At 37.2% G+C, this 23,714-nt stretch overlaps 1 protein-coding gene across 7 annotated transcripts in view; it reads right to left on the bottom strand.

Moving 5' to 3' along the window:
• Nucleotides 1-1,213: 1,213 nt before the first annotated feature.
• Nucleotides 1,214-23,714, bottom strand: part of eml1 (EMAP like 1) — a 149,666-nt gene continuing 127,165 nt past the window's right edge. For all 7 annotated transcript variants that reach the window (XM_062968464.1, XM_062968467.1, XM_062968461.1 and 4 more), the window contains 14 exons: nucleotides 22,427-22,537; nucleotides 21,210-21,305; nucleotides 19,144-19,278; nucleotides 18,351-18,450; nucleotides 16,760-16,914; nucleotides 16,260-16,385; nucleotides 14,900-15,031; nucleotides 9,675-9,742; nucleotides 8,955-9,043; nucleotides 8,023-8,120; nucleotides 7,071-7,158; nucleotides 6,369-6,464; nucleotides 3,670-3,800; nucleotides 1,214-3,176 (listed from right to left, as the gene is read on the bottom strand). In XM_062968464.1, the coding sequence (XP_062824534.1) occupies nucleotides 3,051-3,176; nucleotides 3,670-3,800; nucleotides 6,369-6,464; nucleotides 7,071-7,158; nucleotides 8,023-8,120; nucleotides 8,955-9,043; nucleotides 9,675-9,742; nucleotides 14,900-15,031; nucleotides 16,260-16,385; nucleotides 16,760-16,914; nucleotides 18,351-18,450; nucleotides 19,144-19,278; nucleotides 21,210-21,305; nucleotides 22,427-22,537 (1,551 nt within the window). In that variant the 3' untranslated portion in view covers nucleotides 1,214-3,050. The remainder of the gene's footprint in view (nucleotides 3,177-3,669; nucleotides 3,801-6,368; nucleotides 6,465-7,070; nucleotides 7,159-8,022; nucleotides 8,121-8,954; nucleotides 9,044-9,674; nucleotides 9,743-14,899; nucleotides 15,032-16,259; nucleotides 16,386-16,759; nucleotides 16,915-18,350; nucleotides 18,451-19,143; nucleotides 19,279-21,209; nucleotides 21,306-22,426; nucleotides 22,538-23,714) is intronic.

The following is a 23,714-nucleotide window of genomic DNA, read 5'->3' as shown; positions in this document are numbered from 1 at the left end:
TATCTCCCAATACAATTTAATTGATTCAGCCTCTTTAACCAGGGTATTGTTTATTTTGTCAAGGCTATATACAGCAGTCTGGTATTTGATCACATTGTAGCCACCAGTGATGCAGAGGCTAATGTGGATATAATGCAGCGCTGGAAATCCTTTACAATTGCTGATGCAGTAACATTCATAAATAAAACCAGAACCAATCACTGCCTGGTGGAAGAACTTACGGAATAGTATCACAGAGGAACTGCATCCCCCCCTAATCCCCCAGGATCAGTGGATAAATTATAAGAAAAATGACAACTTGGTTGAAGATTTGCCATATGGTTAATGAGAAACATATGAATGGCCATGAGGAACCAGAGGAGCTTGGTAGGATCTCTTAGGGATGAGGTAGAAGAAAAAACTGAAACAGCATTGGTCATGCAAACATTAGAGAAGTCTGCCAGCGTTTTAAATTGCATAGATTTTAAAGGACAAAATTATGGCATATATTTCTTGAATGGTACGCAGCATTCAAGTCACCCTTACAATCATGTAGGATTACAATCACTGCAGTAACACTTTGATAAGAGGAGACAGCAACTTCCCATTGCAATGTTCTTTCAAAAGGTTCTGGCAGATGAGAATCCCTGACCATCAACATAATCTGCTCCTGACAATGAGATCCAATTATCAAAAATGTATGCTGAAATCTAACAATCCATAACATCTGCTCCCAACACACCCTACCGTTAAAATGTTTTCTTTCAATGTCAATGTGGAATCATCGATATCATTCTGGCACGACAATCCAGAACCACGTTTTGATGACAATTCTTCTGATAAAGTTCCCTCTTCTGATAACATCTCTACATTGTAAAGTCAATATTTATGGGTTTTGTTGGCCATGCCATCATTGTTCACATGGTATCAGATTGTTATGTGAAAATATTATGTAAAAGATCCTGGAAAAGATCCCTCATGTAATACAAGCCTTACTTTTTGATTACTTTTTTGAGTACACTTTTGTGCTTTTGCTTTCCTCCATATTTTGTATCCTTGTCACTGCTACAACACCTTCCCTAACATTCCAGTGAGACTTTCTGCATGAGAGGCATTTTCTTAACATTTTAAAACTTAATAAAACTAATGTTATCAATTTTTGATGCATTGCTGTAACTTTGGTGATTTATTTTGTAATCTGTAGAATGATAGAAACACAAACAAATCAGGACAATTCACTTTGATACATTATGTTTATTGATGGCCTGCACATTCACTGCAGCAGGTTGGAGATGTAATAAAAAAGCTTCAAAATTTATTTAATCTTCACTGAAATAACTCTAAACAGCCCGTGCTTCAGAGTTCAATTAATTCACAAGTTGCTTATTCACTGTTTTTAAAAAACATCCTTTACTGTTTCACGTTTGAGCCTGCTTGTTTAAAACCTTTAGATACATTCCCAAATGTAAACAATAATTTTCAGTTCATATCACAATCTGAATTGATAAGGCCTTCTCTGAACTACTTTATCCCACCTTCGCTTTTTACTTCATTGGGAAACACAATCTGATTTTTTTACTATAAATATCAGTCCATGCAAAATACACAGAAGGTAGGGTGGGCATTATTAATTGACAATGCAGGGCAAACCCACACATTTTGCTGACTGACATGACTCAATCACAGGAGAACAGGGATCCTTTGCAAGGATCCTGGGGCAACTCTTCCTTACAGTCTGTTTTACAGATTCCCCTTAAACGGTTCAAAGGACATTGGAGTTGCTTGTGAAATCAAGCCGTCTCTGTGAATGGTTCTTGTGTGTTCATCTCCCCATTTTTTCGGCGGGTTGGTGGTACACTTAGAAAGATCTCTTTATACGTGGTCTACTTGGCCTTAAAATACGAATATACAATATCCATAAGCAATAGACAAGTAAAGCTTAGAATGCCTTACTATTTCTTATGAATTGCTAAAAATAATTATACACATATAAACGGTAGTAACAGTTATGCTGATCAACATACAGATTGGTGTATTCTGTCAACTGAGATGTGGTCAAGTTGGTGCATTACCTTTTAAAAAATAAAATAGCCCAATCATTTATATGTTGAAAAAAAATGTTGAACCAGGTTACCTGAATCTGTAATCCCTGCTGAGATATTCAAGTTAAAACTGGGGTTGAACCTGTTTCATTTGAAATAGAAGAAAAATCTGGGCACAATTCAGCAAATATTCATGCCTCTAAAATCAGGAAGACTTGAGTTAGTTGCATCAGAACACCATTCTGAGTTTTTCCTACAGAAATTAAGTTGCAACTAAATTTTGCTGGATTATATCATCCTCAGTTTGATGGTTGCTATGCCAGGAAAAGAAAAAAGAAGCAAGGTGACGAATATTCTAACATTCACATTTCCTTATTTAAACATATTTTTCATGACAGGATGATGGTACTGCTGTCTATTTTGTTTCAACATGGCAAACATATAGAAGCACCATCAAAATATATATTGCAAAACCACAATGCTTAATGGCTCATTCTCATGATATTGTTCAGCTTGACTTAAGCTTTCTGTATCCATTCTTCATTGTTCATCAGAAATAGGAGTAGCATCACTTTTGTGACCATAGATATTTGTAACTATGCAGCTAGACAGTACGAAGTGTAAATAATGACACTGTGAAGCAGGTAAACGTAATATTAAGATAAGCATTTTGTGACTATTTTAATAGAAAAGTCCTGTTCATGTATTGCATAAACATCCAAGCCACGATTTAATTTTAAACGTGTACTGGTTCATTTGTTGTACAACATAGAGAGAGAGAGAGAGAGAGAGAAATACAGAATTGCTTGTTGTTGTTGTTTTAAAGTGATGCTTAACGAATTACTGAAATAAGTATGGTAGCCAGCCAAATACTTTGCTTTCCTGAGGTTTGTAAGGATTTTAAAACTTAAAAATCACAGTGACTAGGCTAAACAGCAACCATACTGTTAAATCTTAAATATACAGTTTATACAGAACTTTGCTGCACAGCCAGCTCTTGGTTATACACATATTTATACAAGGTTTCCACTAAATGACTCGCCACTGCATAATGCTGGTATCTTTTCCTCCTGTGGAGATGAGATGAGAGTCTTCATATAGAAAATCTACATTGGTTACATGACTGCTGTGCCCACCATACACATGACTTGGAGCCTGAAATATATCAATAAAAGGATGATTGTCAATAACAGAAGTATAAACATCGGCAACAAGAGCTGTTGCCACAATACATTCTGCCTGGCACATTAACCAATACCTGTGGCACAGATGACCATTCAATGCTTCTCATGCTACTTTAATCCATCAAAGCACTGAACTGATCCCAATTGTAATCCCACAATTTATTCTTATACATGCAGTTGACGAGTATATGGTATTTCTCAGGCTATCTGATGTGAGAAACTGGCATTATATTTTGTCACATGTTGTTAGGGTAAGGCAAATAGAAGGCAATATGACAATTTTAACATCAAGTGGCATGAATGTTTTATTGTAATAATTGTATAGATTACTTTTTTTGAAACCTACAGTAAATTTATCAACAGCAACAAAATCCAAATAAGCCAATAAAGATTTTAGAACTGGGATCTATATATGAAATAACCCCTTTAAACATTGAAGGTTTTTAACGCATCAGGTGTCTTACCCTAAACTGTGAGCATGGATAAGAGAAGAGATGTACTTTGCCAAAGTCATCACCAGTCGATAACAATTTATTTTCATGTGAGCGACAAACGGCATTAATATCTGTGCCATCTGAACCTTCTGGCCACACACCTGAAACATCAAGTAATCATTTTTTAAAATTAAAGTGGTTTCTATACCTATCATCATTAGCACTGATTTGTGCGTTATCTACATTTAGTACAGTGGTTCTCAATCTGTGGGTCCCCAGGTGTTTTGGCCTATAACTTCCAGAAATCCCAGCCATTTTACCAGCTGTTAGGATTTCTGGGAGTTAAAGACCAAAACATCTGGGGACCCACAGGTTGAGAACCACTGATTTAGTACATTTACCTGCCACTTCTAAACAGACACAATATTTTGGACTTTGGACCTTAACATAAGGCATACGATTATGTTTAGCTATGTATTAGGTATAGGATATGTTGGTGTTTTGCTAGATTTCCAATGCATAGAAGTAGAGAGGACCAAGGTAGCTGCTATGTGGGAGAAAACCTGGCATAATAACTACATTGTAATGCTGCTATGCTTCTATAATGGCATAGTCATTTTGCCAAAGGTGTTCTGATCTCAAACAAAGCAAAATTCATTACAGATCCATGTTGACATCAAAGAAAATAAAAAAATGAGCATAATATTGTAAGAGTGTGAGAGAGAATGAGGTAACTGCCCTTAAAGGAAAGAAAGCATATTTCCTTAATCCAACAGAAAGATATACAAGCTGTGGCTCAAGACCATGTTGATGACCATCTGCTGAGCGATTGTGAGGGAGGGGTGTATGAAAGGTGAGGTTGGGGGAAGACAGAAAGAGAAGACACTGAGAAAGGGACGGGCTGACTGTGAAGATACTGTTAGGAAAGGGCCATTGAGCGTACCTTGACCAGCTTGCCCGCTTTTACTTGAAGACTATTATATTGTGCTTATGTTACCCACATGGAAGAGGAAGAGCTTTCAGCATGAATGCCAGAGCTTATGTAATTCCTTTTCCAATGGAAGAGGAACAAAAGGCTATAAATATGCTAAACAGTTTTATGTTTAAAATAGCTATTGCTTATTATTCTCAAGCTATATTGATGGTTATGATTTTGCAAGGGTTGTCTGCAAAGCAATTTCTTTGCTTTTCATATGACTAATGTTTGAGTTTATTGTCATCAGCTTAAGTCAAATCTTCTACCTTGGGTAGCAACTGGAACTTTCACTGGATGAAAAGTCAGGGCTTCCTTATAATGTTAACATTAACATGCCTTTTAAGAATTTTTTATTCCACATTTAGAGGCTATTTCTATTAACTGCCTTTATTTTTCTATGTGGTAACATGTATCAATTCAACTTGGTAAATTCATTTTAAATTAGAAATTCCTGCTGTGCCTGGATATAAGGGTCTCTGACTTACCAGAAAAGCCCCTCTGTGGCACAGCTCTCATATAAACCATTTTCTGCTGCTAAGTCTGTTTCCTTCCCAGAAACTCATGCATCATTTTCATAGACTTTTTGGAAGGATAACTAATCATGAGTCAAGGTGGGAAAGAGCTACTTTTTACTAGATCTGAAAGCCAAATGTTTACTCATCCAGGAGGATAAATACAAATAGCTCCTCTTCAGATCTCTCAACACTTGAGCATAAACAGCCTTCCTTCCCACCCAATTTAAAGATATTACTGCTACCCATATTGTGCTTTCTTTAACAACTTGAGTTGGGCTGGAATTGAGCAAGATTCAGGGTTTTTCTTTGAAGGGGAGCGGGACATAGGCTACAAGTCTTTTCAATCTCCACTGGGGGGGGGGGTCCTTTAAAAGATCTTGGAGCTGTAGAGGAACCAGATTAATGTATTGTTGAAGGCTTTCATGGCTGAGATCACAGGGTTGTTGTATGTTTCCGGGCTGTATGGCCATGTTCCAGAAGTATTCTCTCCTGACGTTTCGCCTACATCTATGGCAGTCATCCTTAGAGGGGAGGGGGACATAGGCTACAAGTCTTTTCAATATTTCTGGAACATGGCCATACAGCCCAGAAAACATACAACAACCCTGAACCAGATTAAGTCCCAGCCTCACTTTCAAATGGTAAAAATGGCATACCGGGGCAATGTATCCCCATGTGGCTTTCTCAACTAACTTCCCATAATTGACCTCCCTAGCCATGGCCTTATCTCTGCCTCAGGTCTTACCAACAATGCTTAGCTATATTCAAGAAAGTTGTGGCATTTTTTCTCCATTCATGGCTTAAGTTTATGGCTCTTTGCTTCATGCAGGCTGGTATCTTGGCATCAGGCCCACAAACAGGTCCATGAAGCAGAGAATTATAACCCACAATGCAGGTGATCATGGTTGTAAAACACAATCTCTATCTACAAACTAGTGAAGATGATCCTTGTTAGCATTAACTTGACTTAAGTGGATGCCAATGTAGAATGTAATCATAATTAACACCACTGGAGCAAGGAGAATTCAACTTACTAAAGGAGCCATGCACAATTCAAACATATTATTCCACCTCCCAACTGCAGTATTGTACTGGCCTCATCATGTTTTTGAAGCATTCATGGTATATTACAAGGCCCCACAGCCCAAGATCCAAGATAATGTGTGAACATCAAAACTCTGGTTAAAGGCTGGTCTGTGGAATGATAACAAATTGAAGGAGGAACATGAAATACTCACCAAAAACATGGAATCCTAAAGTACATGTGTAAGTAACCCATTCTATATCTCTAGTGGTTTCAACACTTACTACTTGCTTACAAGCAGAAGGAATCCCTGTAGAAAGGGAGAGGTGGGGGAGAGAGGGAAGTACCATCAATTATATACATGAACAAAAATGACCATATTTACTTGAGCCTAAAATTGAGGTGCACATTAGATTACATGGTGTGTTAGAATCACACATCTCAACCCTTCAGCGCTGTTGGGCACGAGATCCCAGCAGGGGACAGAGGAAGGAGAGGTAGCAGTGGCTGTGAAAAGGCAGGTGGGGAAGGCTTGATGAAGGGCCGTGGCTTCCCACCAGCCTTTTCGCAGCCAACAGCAGCTTCTCACTAGGTCTGACCAAGAGGTGCAGTTTCTCATGAGCTTTTTCACAACCACCACCTCTTTGCATTACATTCGACAGCATTTTTTTTTTGGTAATGCATACCTTCAAAATTGAGGTGAGCATTACATTCAATGGCGCATTATACTTCATTAAATGCAGTAAATGAACATTAGGCTGCTATCTGATATACACATATTCTGAGTTGCCATGTATAGGATTGTGCTAAGAAGAGACTAAATATGTATCTATAATAGTTTGTTATTCATATTAGGAATTCATTGGTAGCCAGGAATGAACTCTGTACTAAGGGCAGAATACTATTTGTTACTCACAGTATAGGATTTCATAGTCCCCTGAATTAGACACAAGGAACTGAGAATTTGCAGACCAGTCCAAGTGAGTAATGAAGCTGGAATGACCCTATGAAGAAATGCATTATATTAATTCCAACGACATAACAACCGTCAATAGAATTACACTGATACATGCCATATTAAAAAGTACACTGAATCCTTATTTATATTAAAAGCAAATAGGTGACCTGGGTTTTGTAGCAACCCAGGTCACCATGTTGGAACCACAAGTGGTCCTCCCAAATGTGGTAGAAAATAAGAGGGTCTGCCTATCTATGTTCAATACACATGTAATAAAAACAGAAGTGAGGGGTATATTCAGTGCAGTGACTCAGGACCTTTCCAGACAGGCCCTATATCCCAGGATCGGATCCCAGGTTTTCTGCTTTAAACTGGATTATATGAGACTGCACTGCCAGATAATCTGGGATAAACAGAAAATCTGGGATCTGATCCTGGGATATAGGGCCTGTCTGGAAGGGTCCTCAACTTTAAGGATGACTTTACACTTCAACCAGACTCTCTTTTTCATTGGTGGAATCATAAGCAAAACAGGGAGTTTCTTTTGTTCTGTTACCTTTAAGGCATACTGGGTGCTTTAACAGACATCAAGAATGAGAAACTTGTCTCTTTTCAGCCTCTCAATTGCTAAAGACTTCATTTACTGTAAAAGTCAGACCTTAGCCATTTCTAGGATGTACAGTATTTTGTTTTTCTGAGAGGTTCTGGTTGTGGGAAAACGAGTAAGATGTTTATGAAGTAATAATTTTAAAAAATAGAATTGATCAATTAGGTTAAAATGTTGCTTCCTGGCTTGACCTTTCAGGTATATTAAATAGACTGATCAAATAATAACTGAAGTAACACAAAGGTTAAGGGTCCCTATTCAGGATTTATCTATTGCTAAATAGGCAATAAAGGAATGACTTACTGAGCATTTTCCAATTCTACTGTATTTCTTCCCATTGTCATTAACACTATATATGTAAATACAATTGTCATGAGAACCTATTGCCAAGAAGTTTCCATCTAGAAAACAAAAGCAAAATACAAGTATACATATTTTAGTATAGATGCAAATTCTACCTCTTTATAAAGCACATATTCTAAAACACTTTTAGAAGGTTAAATAAGAAAAGTGGGGTCATCTCATGTATGCTGCTGCTTTTGGGTAATTTTTCTCAACATATTTTAGAATAGGCTGAAGAATAAGCTCAGTGATCCACTGTCAGTTTTAACCGTGAGATTTGTTTAATGGTATTTTTTTTAAAAGTCTTTGCTTTAAAGGAATGGTAAGTTTATAACCACACTTAACATAAATTCAAAATAGCCAAAGACCCGCCTGCACGTTTTCCATCTATCTTCTACAGGAACCATCCTGTACATTACCTGCTGCTTTGAGTATCTCATCTAGGCTATTAGGCATAGTACAATTTTGCTCCTTTGACAATAATAACATGGAATATAACACAAACTGGTATGGTTCCATTAAAACCTTGTGTCTAAATGTTCAAATGACAAGACATGGGAGAAATTATTCTCCCATGCCATTTCTCCAACAGGCATACTACATTCCAAGAACCACATCAAAGCCAACGACAAATGAACTGGAGTGTCACAAAGTGACCGTATGATTTGGCCACTGGAAATACACAATTAAGGGAGTTAGAGATTAATTTTGTTGGCCCAACAGGGCCACACCTAATGTTTCAGATTTTATTCAATGTGTACATTTTGCTACTTTTTAATTATCCACAATTATACTGAGAAACATAAGCTTGTAATGATTTGATATTGCAAATACATTTTGTAAGCATTCAGATCCTTCTTTCTACTTAAACAACTGAACAAACAGAGCCAAACCTGGTGAGTAACGCATTGTGGACAGCTGTTCATTTCCATCTGTGTGTACTGTGACCAAATCTTTTGTTTCAGTGTCAAACACAAACCACCTGTTGAAAACATTGGGAGACAAAGTCAATAAGCTGTTTGGTGTGGAAGGAATGGAGTATCCTAATATAACAAAGGAAAAAAAAACACTGCTAAATTTGACTAGATCAGTTTAGATCAACATCCTACTCCCATAATGGCAAAGCAGATACATATAGGGGTATAGCAATTTGACACCACTAACCACCAGACTATACAATTCCTGCATTTGTTGTTTTATAAGATATCTAGCCTTCTCTGGTGCCACAACAAAGAATGACACAGAATTTAGCAATGGCAGTTAAACTCGTGTCAAACTACTTTAATTCTGCGGTCTGGCTATTCTCTGGAAAACCCAGAAGTAGGCCCTGAAAGACAAAGATCTGCTTTCAGTCTTGCCTTTGAACAAGAATTTGAAAGCTGCATTTTTAGACAACAAACCCACAAATCCCCAAACAATCCTGTGATCATAATATTTTTAAAAGGCTAGAAAACCTATTCTTACACAACAAAAATAGAGGCAAAATCCCATTGTTCATCCTCTGACTAGAGCAGATCCATTAAATCAACAGGATTTACTTATATTTCTCATTCAACAGTTGATTCAACAGGTTTATTTTAGTTGGGATTAACTAAGGATGGATTTTTTCTTACCTTCCAGTTAATGTTCCTACTGCAACGGCAGATCCTGATGGATGAAAACCAGCAGATTGTGCTGGATCCTATAAGGGTTTAAATGAATGTTATATTGATAACAGAAGTTATAGAAATATATAACCATAGTGTATGATTATATGGTATTGGTTACCTAGGATAACCTATGCCACTTGAAAAAGAGGAGCAGACTTCAATGTCAATGAAGAACAGGAAAATATCTGAAATTGCCACTTCAATAACATTCACAAAAAGCCAATTCTTCAATCACAAGAAGAACAAATCTGTGGGGAGATAAGCCTCAAATACACAAAAAATTGAGCTATACAGAATAGAAAGCCAGCATGGTATAGAGGTTTGAGTGCTGGACAAAGGTTCTGGAAGACCAGTATTCAAATCTTTGTTTGGTCATAGAAATTACACTCTCTCAGCCTTAGAGAAGGCAATGATAAACCCCCTCTTTATATGTACACCTTGCTAAGAAACCCTGTGATAGGATCACCACAAGCAGGAGTACCGGAAGGCACCTAAAAATAATGTCACCATTGATTGAAAATATAATTTATGAATAATTGATTAACAGTGCTGATGAAGAGGAAGAAGATGCAGTGGGCTCACTGTCAGGAAAGTGTTGGGAAAAGTGAAATGTTTTTGTAAAAGATAAATATTGGGAAGGAAGCTGCATCTGCTATTCGTTTTAAAAAATATAGCGTTTAACTTTTAGTAGTGCAAGCTCTTGAAAGCTGCAGTGACCTCGGGACACTCTTGGTCACCCTGGTGCCACTTGGGGGAGGACACAGAAATCAGTTTCATGCAAAAGTCAGTTTTCTGAGGTTGCTGAAATGCATGTATGATTACCATATCACAGATTTATCACCATGAAATATTTGTTTCCATACTCATAGCAAGTTGTATTGCTGCCTTACAGATGGCAATTAACAAGGCCATGTATATTTATTATGTGAAAAATCTAACCTCCAATGTCACTTTGTGAAAAGAAGTAGGAAGCAAGAGAAAGATAAAAATGGGGAGTTGAACCTTCTCAGGAAATTTCATTTCAATAAACTTTGATTCCACAGAATTCAAGACATATATTGACAAGCTGGAAGATGTCCAGAGGAGAGTGACTAAAATATCAAAGGACTGGAGACCATGCCCTATGAGGACTGTCTTAAAGGGCTGTGTATGTTTAGCCTGCAGAAGAGAAGGATGAGAGGAGATATGATCGCCATGTATAAATTTGAAGGACTGTCATTAGGAAGAAGGAGCAGTCTTGTTTTCTGTTGCCCTGGAGATTAAGACTCAAAACAATGGATTAGAACTACAGGAAAGGAGATTGCACTTGAACATTAGGAAGAACTTTCTGACTGTAAGCATTGTTCAACAGTGGAACTCTCTGCCTCGGATTGTGGTGGAAGCTCCTTCCTTGGGGGCTTTTTAAACATAGGCTGGATGGCCATCTCTCAGGGGTGCTGTGATTGTCCTTTTAATGCATGGCGGGGGTTGGTCTAGATGGCCCACGTGGTCTCTTCCAACACTATTATTCTATGATCCTCATCAGATAGGTTGCTTCTTTTCAGTGCATTTTGTCAGAGGAGATTGGGAAAATTATTTCTTAGATTGGATCAATCCACATTCAGTGGATCTTTGTGATCACCACCCCAGCTTCCAACTGGTTCATGGGATGCCTAATCCATGTCCTGACCGGGACTAAATGGCTATATAGAAGCTGCCTCAAGCATTCATATACTTGTTCAATCAATATCAAAAGGGCTGGGCTTTAGCACAGCAGGTTAAACCACCAGCTGCAGTAAAACTTATCAATTGAAAAGTTGACAGTTAGAAGCCCAGGTCAGGGTGAGCTCCTGGCCTTTAGCCCAGCTTCTGCCTACTTAGCAGTTCAAAAGCAAAATGTGAGTAGATAAATAGGTACAGCTTAAAAGCGAGGAGATATTAAGTCACTCATAAGGAAATGCCAGAAAAAATGCTGGCAATTCAATCAAGGAGGAAGTTTACGAACAAAGCTCTTTGGCAGGGAGATGGAGCGACAGTACTTGCCTATGGCCGGAACCAAGCACAAGCCTCCAAGATGCCGAAGATGGGAAATGCTTATATATGCCTTTATGTACAAGTGTATGTTCTGTCAGTGTGTAACTGACATTGAATGTTTGCCGCATATATATGTTCTGTGATCCACCCTGAGTCCCTTTTGGGGTGAGAAGGGCGGAATATAAATACTATAAATAAATAAATAAATAAATAAATAAATAAAATATGTGTGGTGTGGGAGCAGGAATCAGATCACGGAAAATAGTTCTGCTCCCTGATCTTTATGTGCTTGCTGGAATACAAGGACACACTTTGTGCTCAAGAGGAAACCCTGGAGAGACCCTGTGAACTTAGTACTCACTTCCCTATTCCACTTCACAAGAAGCAAGGCAGTAGGAGCATCACTTTTCAACCGTTGACACGCATTTAGAATATATTGGCAGGGGTACCAGAAGAATGTTAATAGAATTAAGCACATCTGACTGTATGCTGGATTGGGACCTAAGTACATGAAACACTCTGAAAACCATAATGAACTGTATCTCCACAATATTGACTTATGCTAATGAAGTTGTTAGCCTTTTATTGCAATGGTAGTGAGGTTTATCTCCCCACAAAGTTCTTTCTAAAAACATTTTGACATTTGCAGTCTGAAGAGAACTGTCAGGTTTGCAGAAAAAGAAAAAAGTATACATGCACACAGACTGAGGATTGATGTATGTGCTAAGCATAGGGATGGCACTGTAAACATGCACCCTCCAATGTTTTCTTTCAATATCCACTCTTCAATTCTGGATCTCAGAAACTAGAGAACATAATTATTAAACACACAGTCTGAAAGTCAGTCATAATAATGTCTAAATCAGAAGTTGTAAAGCAGTGTACATCAATTTGTTATCACTCAGGCAGCTGAACTGAAGATGATCAGCAGTTTTGTCAGCTGTAAGAACATCTGAACAGTTTTCTCAGCTGTAAGAGCTTCCAAGGTCACTCTTATCAGCTTAAATTGACATCTACCAACTGAAATTTACTATCGGAGAACTGTACATTAACTTCAGAAGAGGCCATGACAGCAAGTATATAGAGCTTGGATTAATGCTTGTACAATGTTGCTCTGGATGGGATTTCAAATGTTAAGAGTCTCTTAAGTTGAAGCATGCCATGCTTGAAATAAAAAACCCTTCATGTCATCAGACCTGCTGTTTGTAACATGATATTTGCTCGCACTGTGTTTGACTTATGCTGTGCAAAAGAGTCAAGTGGACAAACATGGGTTAAGACAGCCTTGGAAGAGATTATTACTGGAAGAACTAAATGGGTCTCCTCTATCCACTCTTTGTAACCCCAAGCAATCACTGAGGATATACTTAAAATTATACACTATTCTCTTAAGAGAGTTGAGAAAAAGTTAAGAGGGGTCTAACAAAAAATCTAAGTCCTTTTAGAAAACTATTATCCCTAGGATCCCTTAGAGAATTCATGACATATAATCAGGTATATAACCAATATATAACAAAATCAGCAATAAAGCCAACATATTTGTATTTTATATTCATATACTACTGTGGTTTTATGCATACTTTAAAAAAAACTGTTGAAAGCTGCCTTTGATTACAGTTCCGGAAGGAAAGCAGGATATAAGTCAAAAGAAATCAACACATTTTTGCAATCATATATGCCCTAAAGAATAGTTGTGTTTAGTTGTGTTTTGGGGATTTTTAAAAATTAGCAATCATGTATCATAAGGAATTTATGTGCTTAGAAAAAGAACCATAAAGTACTCTGTTCAAAATCTAACTCTTACTTACAATTAAAAATAAAAGGAAACTTAGAACATCAATCTAGGTAAGCTCCACTAATTCAGTAGGTCTAATCTTAAAAAGTTGGTTTAGGCCACACTGAAAAAACAAATTTCAACAGCATTCAGATTATTTCTATTCTGGGTTTCAGAGCAATTTATGGATGCATATCGATTAAAACTGTATCAGACTGGGTAAATATCAGACAAACATAGGAGATATTCTAGGAAATGCATCTCTTTTCCAGTAGCTGTAGTTGATAGGGAATCATATCCACCAACAAATATTTCTCACCATAAAAACCTGTTTAGAATTGCTCTGAAAATCAGTTTGGAGATACAAACTTTTAAATAGGAATTACCCCATACTCATATAAAGGTTAATCTCATGTATATGTTGAAAGCAGGTTTCAGGGTCGAAATTATGGATTTTGATATGACCCATGGATAGCTCGTGGGTCATTCTGTCCCTGGCTGGTGCTACCATTTTCCCACCCAGACATTCAAAACTGCATTAAAAATATTCTACGATGGAGATTGTAGATGGAACTGAGAAAAGAGGATGTTACCTTTTTTTAAAATATAAGTGTTAATATACATACTCATGTGTTAAGTTGAACTCATATATAAGTAGAAGACAGTGTCTGGGGCCAAAATTATGGATTTTGACATGACCCGTGGAGAAGTTGAGGGTCATTTTATGGGGAGGGAAATGCACAAGTGCCAACAGAGCGGAACAGCCATCCTTAGCTGCCGCTGCCATTTCCTTGCCCAGGCACCCAAAAAGCCGCCCTGAGTCCCCTGATGGATGAGAAGGGCAGGGTAGAAGTGATGTAATAAATAAATAAATAAATAAGCCAGAAGTGGTGCCATGGCAGGGAGAGGAGAGGGGGGGGGGTTGGTGCTTCCTTTAGGTTCTCCTGGGTTAGAGTAAGCTCTACCCAGAGAAGGTATGGTTTCTTTTATGATAAGTGTTCAAGTACAATATTCATATTGACCCATGGATAAGTAGACCCAGGTTTTTTGGCATGACATTTTTACTAACATTTCTAGACTTATACATGAATATTCAGAGTCAGTTGCAATATTTACATTTACCTGTGGATAAGTTGACCCATGTTTTCAGGCAGATTTTTTACTAAAATTTCCAGACTTAATCTAAGCAAACATAGGTAGTGGTCATCTACTGCCACATCAATTATACAAAACACGCCCTCACTCCCAAATATACTAACATAAATACTGATGCGCTGTTAACTTACAAGTCTAGATTAAGGTCATAATTTTCTCAATCAATATCCATTCAACAGAACAATCAGCACATATAGAAAATTCTGGATTTTAACAAAAGTGTTAAAAAGTGAGGATGGGATCATACCTCTATAATTTTGTTCCAGATTGGACGATGGGTGATGGCATCCCAAAGCGTAATATGTTTGTCTTGTCCACAAGTGAAGAATTGTGGTTTGGAGGAATGAGCTGCTAGTCCCCAAAGCTCATCAGTATGACCCTGAATAAATACAACAATGTTTCTTCAATAGAGGGATATTAAACAATAACTGGATTTACATAGATCTTTAAAAAGCAGAAATCCTCATATATTTTGTGCAGCCTATTTTATCCAACTCTGCTCTGCCTAATGATGCAAGCAGTTAAGCAAATCAGTCATGGATACTGAGCCTTGCATTCTAACCTGGGATCATGGTTTGTGTGGCATCAAAATAAGTCAGGTCTACAAATCATTTTTAAACCTTCTTTAAGTTTTTTCCTCTACTTTCAGATGCACTGAGAAGATTAATTCTCACACCTAGGCTGATGATGTCACTATCTACTGGAACCAAGTTGAGTTTATAGTGCAAACCACATTGTATAGTGGTTTGAATCCTGGCCTGGGACACTGGGTTTGAATCCCCATTCAGCCATGGAAACTTCTGTGTTAACTTGGGCATGTCACTCTCTCTCAGGCAAAGACAAATAACCTCTTAATGAATTTTGCCAGGAAAATCCCATAATAGGGTTTCCAGAAATGACTTCGAGGCACAACAATAATTGTTTATCTGGGCCAAGAAGAAGAAGAACCCCTCTCATGCCTGCATGAGCTTTATGGTAGCATTCTATGCCTGCCTGAGCTCTGCAGCATCATTCTATGAATGATGGCAAGCCTCTAGACCAGAAAGGTCATACTGACTACAACTATCAATGCCCAATTGGTTGATCTATTTGTACAAATGGGGATGCGTCAGCACACAACTCATAAATGCATTTAATCCTTGACTTTGTACTCCCTAGTTGAACTGAAGCTCAGATGTGTACATCTACCTCCATTTATTGATATTCATCATCTTGTCCTTGCCATTCTCTTTTTCTTCCCCTTCAGTTAAAATGTAGGTTCTAACAGTGTCATCAGACTCTTGGGGTACTTTTGTATCAAGTCTAGTATTTTAAAGTTTATTTTACTGTGTAAAGTATATTTCAACTGATGTAATATTATGGTACATACAGCATAACAGTGCCAATAAAACAATATTTAATAAAAAGAAAAAAAAGGCATTCAACAAGTTCTCAGTAATCAGGCAGGAAAAGACCCTTAGTTGTTCCAAAAACATTTACAATGTGGATATTTAAATATAATAATAATAATAATAATAATAATAATAATAATAATAATAATAATGTTAGTAAAGTTGATTCTTTGAAATTTTTGGATTTAGTAATGAAAGGTAGTGAAAGAAAGTTACCTGGGTAATAGGAGAAAAGTCTCCTGAAAGGGAGCCTTGGAGAACAAAGTTTCGAGTCGTGCCTATCAATACAATATCACCTTTTCCTTCAGCTATTGTTCTTATTGGCCCAAACTGTTCCGGAATCTATTTTAAAAATTAACAAGTTAATCAATACATTAAATCACAACATAATTATTTCTCAAGTGTATAGTTTCTACTGCACAGATATAAAAATATTGGTGATTTCCTTGTGAGATAGATAGATAGATATTGTTGTAAATAGCCATTCTCCACTCAGACTTTGAATCTGGATAAATCTGTAACTTTTGTTTTCTATTTCTCATTTTTCATAGAATCATAGAATAGTAGAGTTGGAAGAGACCTCATGGGCCATCCAGTCCAACCCCTTGCCAAGAAGCAGGGGGTTGGACTGGATGGCCCACATTTAAATTAATCTTGTTTAATTTCTTAGCTACTTTTGGAAATTTAAACTACAAAACATCAAACACTCAGATTACCTCAGTTTTGTGAAGTTTTTGGTAGTTCCCATTCCAAGATATTAGCTTTCTGTCTTTTCCGCCTCCTGACACAAGCGTGCCATCTCGCAGCATACAAAGTGCAAAAATGCCACCTTCATGGGCTCCTTGAATTGCAGAACTTATTCTATTGGTGCCTAATTGTAAGGAGGAAAGACATTTTTTAAAGTATATTTCATTTGTTCATTCCACTGTTTCTCTTCTTCTAGCATGGTAGTCACTGAAATATATCTTTGGTCTGGGACTATGAATACCTTTCAGATGCCAATTTTATTGTGCAACTGCCCTGCCTCATTCATGGAATTTTACAGGGGGTCCAGACAATGTAATCTTCTATTTGTAACCCTCCGTATTTTCCCACTGTTTCTTCTATCTGTTCTCTTATCACAGAAAATCTGTTAAGGAGTGAAAGATGGAACAGCTATACAATTTCTATTGATAGGTAGCACCAGAAACTGTCCATCTGGAAGCACTTTATATGTTATCTTTAAGCCAGCCTAAGAAATTTAAACTATCAAGTTAGTTATCTTTTGGGAGTTCATGTTCCTATTCACTAAAAATATCAATAGAACCTGCTCAGATGTTTGAATTATCAAGCCAGGTATAAAAAGGAAATACTGGAATGTATGAGGAATACTATTGCTGCCTAGAAGAATACCAAGTGTTTCAAATGAGTCTTCTCAGCGGCATTGGTGTGTGTGTGACATGTTCCTTCAACATGAACTTACTCTAAAATCTAACCTTGTTGTGGCCTGTTCATTTATGCCCCATTTCCCCCTCCATATCATAATCATATTCCACTTGCTGGCAATATACTTCCAGCTAATCACAATTCACATACCTAGCACTATACTTCATATCCCATTGTATTGGCTAGTCAAGGAGCTCAGAAGACTTATCAGAAAGATTAATACTTTTGCTTCCATTTGAACCCCATGCCATTAATTAGATGCATACCATACTTTACTGAATCTAAGGGGCTTCAAAAATGAGGCGTGTCTTAGATTAAACAGCACCATAGATGTGCTGTAGTTTGAGAGAGAAGATGGAAGGGTCCCAGCCCCATATGGCTCTACCATTTTGTCCTCAGTCTCAGGCAGATGTCTGACTGAGCTAATTCTCGCTTCCTACTTCTGCTGCTGCCCCAAAGGGCCCATAGAGTTAACAAAATAGACTCATGATGTAGGCAAAATGATTTCCAGGTTTCTTCATACTCACCCTACAGAAAAGACTGCACTATAAAGCCACACTGAAACAAAAACAAGGTATTGTGCATATAGAGGATTTCTAAAAAATGTTCTGAGAAAACTATTTTTCCAAAATGGAAGCTTCAAAAATGGTGTGCTTTACATTTACAGCACCTTAGATTGGGTGAAAGACAATATCCTTCAAAAATGATCTCTCTCTGATGCCCTACGTTTCATTGGGATACCAGGAAACCCCAGTCTTACTGGCATAAAAGTAAAATTACCGTTATTTACAAACTGTATATAAGGGAAGATTCTCTTCCCCGCCCACACACATTTCTGCAATATATAGTGTCATTTAATGTTTTGTAAAGTCACTCTCTTACCTTTTCCCCATACTAAGATATTTCCACTCGAGTCTCCTGTTATTGTATCACCATTTTCAGAAAATGTCACACACAACACAAACTTTGGCTTTTCTTGTTTCTGCACATAAGACATAAATATCACTATGTAACTACATCTTTAGTATATATCTTGTTATTTTTATGAGTACCATATAATAATGATGAAATTATATTGTTGCTTTTCCACCCTAAGACAAATACCGTGAGTAATTAGTGTTGTTCCAAAGATGATTACTTCTACAGACTTTGACATCACAGTAAAAAAATTATTAAAATATCACTGTAATCAAAATGTCCTTAACACTGAGCAAAAGAACAAAGAAGCAACAATGGGTGAGAGGAAGTTAAAGTTCCCATACAGATTTGCAACTGAATTTGCAATGTCTACTCTAAAGGGTTGATTTGACCCACAGACATCTTTCAGCTCATCTCTAAGCTTCTTCTACTGTTATTTGCAATCAGTGCTTGAAGAAAAAATTGACATTTAAACTCCAGGTAGCTATTGCACAGATCCAAGTTTTGCTCTGCAGTTCAGAAAGCTGCTACATAAAACTGAGCTTCATTTTCCAGTCCTTTATTTTGGTCTGATCTTGTGCCCTCAGCATTGCCCATTGCTTGAAGATACTCCAAAACACCAAATACCAAAGTGATATCCAGTACAGGGTGAAAGAAATATCTAAAATATTGAAACAAACAAGCCTGGTCTTGGGCTCTGAACTGTCTAGAATGCATATATTATTATCATAAAACTCCAAAAAATCAGAACCTTTACCTCAAATAATCCTTGCTTTTTAATGAGAGAATTTCCTTCAAGCGTCCAAAAATAAAGATGTGATTTTCCACATGTAACTATTATATTTGTATCTGTAGGATGAAAATCGGCAGCAAATACAGCTTCATTAGAGCACTAGAAGGAGAAAAAAAAACTTTTTATTAACAAACAAAAACACAGAAATGGCATAAAGCTCATAGACAACCCCTTAAGGGTATCAAGAGTAACTCTGTACGCTTTGAAAGCATTATTAAATACACAGTGAATTTTATATTTAAATTAAAAGGAATAGTTATAAGCCAATCACTTGTTAAAAAATGGTTGGATGACATCTCATGCCTTAATATGATTTAACTTGCTGTTTATGCAGTAGTTTTCCAAGCTCTCCTAAAAAGTTCCACTTAGAAAAATAAATTAATCTTGTGATTAGTAGACTGTGTCAAACAAAAGGTTTAAATATTCAGTTGGCTCTCTACATTTGTAGGTTTCACTTTTGCAGATTTGGTTATTGGTAAATTTGCTTAAATTGTTCTTTTACGAAAGTTGACCACAGAGTCATGCTGAAGGACCTAGGGAGAACATTTCTCTAGAAAACTCTAGCTCCTAGTTTGATTCTGTGGTCAACTTCTGACAAAAGTAGCAATTTTTATTGTGTTTTTTCATTTTCCAGGATGGGTGGAGGTGGGGGGAGGATATGTGCCCTGAACCACTGTAGAAGTGAAGGACTGACTGTAAATTGTGTATCGATACATAAGAATATTCAAACACACCAACTGAAACACTAGGTTGCCCTGCAATCTATGACAATTGTGTATATGTTTAGTTTCTTTTCCAACAGTATCGTACATCAGAATACTGGGAAGTGTATACTGAGAGACTGAGTCGAACTTGCCAAAGTTTAGGGAAGAGAGAAGATTACTGATATATTGCATACAATTTTCTCCAAAATCATGTGCATTGCGATTGTTACTATTCCTACTAAAAGTATTCTGAGACAAAATTTCAGATCCCACAACTACCATCTTAACTAAATAATTTTACTTTTCTTTCCTTCCGTCTTTCTGCCTTCCCTTTTTGTCCAGATGATGGCAGCACAACTTGTCTCTTAATATTTTAAGTGGGAGGACATTTACACTAACAGGCGGGCTATTATCACAACAAAATAGGCTGCCTGCCACTCAACCAAATTAGCTATTCCAAGGCAGCTTATGAGATTTGTACGGGAACTGTAATGATAATACAACTGGCCAGCTCGTGGTAATAAAGTGAGCAAGAGAAAACAGTATTTCTGCAGTAAATAATTAAAAATTAAAGAAGCAGGATAAAAACTCTGCGGCATGATCACTTGCCCACAGGATCCCATTTATCCTAAGTCTAGAACAACCAGAGCCAAAGAAGGAATTCTTCACAAGACAACTATATCACAAATCTAGGTGTTGCCTCTGTCGCAGCTATCAAACTGGGGGTCCAAACATTCAACCCCTTCTGCGGAAGCTGCACCCTTCGTCCAAGGAGAAAACCCCAAAACAAACTGTCTTTTAGTAAAGAAAGATTTATATGAAAATATATACAAACATAACAGTCCTTGGCTTTTATCAGCAGCTTTCAACTGGCGAAACAAAATGTTATCTTCAGGCTTTCTTCAGCTCCACTCCAACAGCAACACCATCATCGTCACCATCACCTTCACAATAACATTCACATTCACATTCACTAACTCAAGATTTACTCAGTCTCTATTCATGGCACTCAGTCTTTAGCAGGTGTCTTGATTGCTGCTGTTCATACATGGATAGGACATTATTCTTACAAACACTTATCCATTTTCACATAAGAAATGACCTAAATAATGTAAAACTCTGACAGCCTACATGTACTTTTCTCTTTTAAAAGAAAAATATCAAAAAAAGGAAATATGTCCTGCTCTTCTATACTCTAAGGTACCAATTCAATTGGGGGAGGGGGCAGAAGAAGGGGTGCAGCAATATTTACAAGATATTTAAACAATGAGGACAACAACAACAAAACTCTGCATGTCTCATTTAAACACTGGCATTGCAAAATACCTTGACGTCTGCAAGCTTTTCTTCTCTCTGCCAATCCCAAACTGAAAGCACATGGTCATTCGAGTCATCCACTGAACAAAGGTTACTCCCCCCATTCTGAAATAAGACATGAAATGTTGAACACTCATATGTAATTAAATATGATTGATTACATCAGTATGTGGTATACTGGTTTGAGTGGTGGACTCAGAATCTAGGAGACCTGTGTTTGAATCCCCACTTGGCCACTGAAAACCATTACATGCCCTGGAACAAGTCACTGTCTCTCAGCCTTAGATGAAAGAACTGTAAACCCCCTTTGAAGAAAGCGTCCCAAGAAAACTCCACAAAAGGTTTGCTTCCATGCTGCCACAGACTGAAAAACACCAACATAGATATTTGATACCACTGCCCTCAATTATGGTTTTGAAACTGAAGGGTCATAATCTGAAACAGGTGAAGGGAGCAATAAAGGTTGAGAGACATGGGGCAAACAAAATAGAATTGAGCAGTTGACAGATTGATACACAGGGTAGAAGTAAGATCTATTTTCATTATGAATGACATGTGCAAGGGATGGGTGAAAGAAGCAAAATCATCCTGCCCCTCCCAGGACATTCCCAACTTCCAGCAGTTTTTATCCAGTGCAGCTCCTATTTTGGAACTGAACTGGGCTTGGGGTTGAATTGCCCGGATCAAAGGAGATCTGGGAAATAAGCTGAAAAGGTGCCATGGATGTTGTTTCTTAAGTATGCAGTGTTTTGTACATAACCATCATAGTTGGGTTATATATCTACACAGGGAAGACATGTGAAGAAAACACACATAGATTCTATAACACTGTCTGTCTGACCTTGAAGTTAAGAAGGAAAGGTAAGAATGAGGAAATGTCTTGGTCATGAATCTCAATAGACAGATCTGTACCAAACAAAGACATTAAGAACTACTGGACCATGTTTTTCTGCTGAAACCTTTTTAGTGAAGAGTAGGATTTCACTGAAGCAGAACTAATTCGTTTTGATCTGAGAACTTTGTAAGGATCAAGTACAATAATATTTGCTACGGTTCATTGGTAATATCTCCTGAAAAGCCTAAATGAAACAAGAACCACTTGTACAAGAGTACCTTTTTTCACGCAAGCAGCTTTCCAGTAATTTGTTTACTTTTCTTTTAAAAATCACATCTTCACAATGAGAAGCATACGAAGCACTTCAACAACACATCAGAAGTTTACTTACTGATTTGGAAAATGCAATGCAAGTGACAGCCCGGTCAAAGAACCCCATCCCAATGACATGTAGCGTATTCAAGGTAACAGAGTCCCAAATGCGGACATGGGGCAGCAGTTGCTGTTGAAATTGAACAAAATGTTGTAATTGGACAGGTGTGTGTATGAATGTGAGAAAATCTATGCCTTTTCAGAATCATCATTAGTACATTAGTGGATAAAAGGCGATTGAGTTTATCACACGTGGCGAGTAAACTGCAACTACAACAAGTCAACAGTTTCTTTGGTTAGAGTTATCACAACATGTCACTCTTCTTTCACTACTCATCTGGTACAAAAAGTACAAAATTCATTGACAGCTATGTGCTAATTTATATACACGTTAGTCTGGAAAATAAATATCAAACAGCTCTTATAGGAATGTATAAATATCAGTTGCCTGAAGGTGTCCTTTATCCTTATGTAACACTTCTAATACTCTAAACATACGATGCTTATATTATATGCGTGGGAGGTGGCTAACTAATTAATATTTTTAGAAGATATGTCAGTGCAGCTTATGTTTTGACAAAAATTGAGGATTCATAGGCAGGGCTTGTGCACTGCATTTAGCCCCCTTACATCCTGCCCCAATGTTAGCCACATACAGTTTCCTTCAAGTCTTCTATTTCTTATGCACTATAGCAATAATAACTAATGCTAAACATTTCTACAGTAGTAAAAGTATGTCAAAATCTGTGGAATAAAAGAGAAGCTCCGCAAAATGGTAACATTTAATATTAAAGACCTGTAAAATCTTACACTACTGATATCTTAGCTTTGACCTACAGAAGTTTCAAGTTATCATTAATGAACTTCACATGCAATATGCATTTGAAGTTCCCTTCTACAGCAACTGATAAAAGGGTTTGGCGGAACTATGTATATTGTAGTGAATTTTTGAACCACTAGAGAGCAGCCTTTGAAAACACAAATTTTAAACAACTAACTGGATAAAAGGCTGAGAGAAAATATTTGCACGAAGATAATAGAGAACATAATTTATCTGTAAACAAGACAGTCACAGTTTTAGTCATGTAAAACCTTCATGAGAATCAGCTGGGATAACCAAAATTGTTCTTGTTCTTTTTATTAATGACAACAGAATTTCATTAGAAGACTTGGTGTAAGATGAAAAAGCACCATATAGGGAAAGGTTTTGATGCACAGTTTCTCAAGTGGAAAGTCCCCAGGAAAAAACATTACTTTACTCTGAAATTGTTATTTAAATATGGAAACTCAGTTCTGAATGAAAAGTA

Source organism: Anolis carolinensis, chromosome 1 (genome assembly GCF_035594765.1).
Source record: "Anolis carolinensis isolate JA03-04 chromosome 1, rAnoCar3.1.pri, whole genome shotgun sequence".
Lineage (NCBI taxonomy): Eukaryota > Metazoa > Chordata > Lepidosauria > Squamata > Dactyloidae > Anolis > Anolis carolinensis.
The sequence above is the reverse complement of the archived record's forward strand: the minus strand, read 5'-3'. Positions and strand labels throughout refer to the sequence as shown.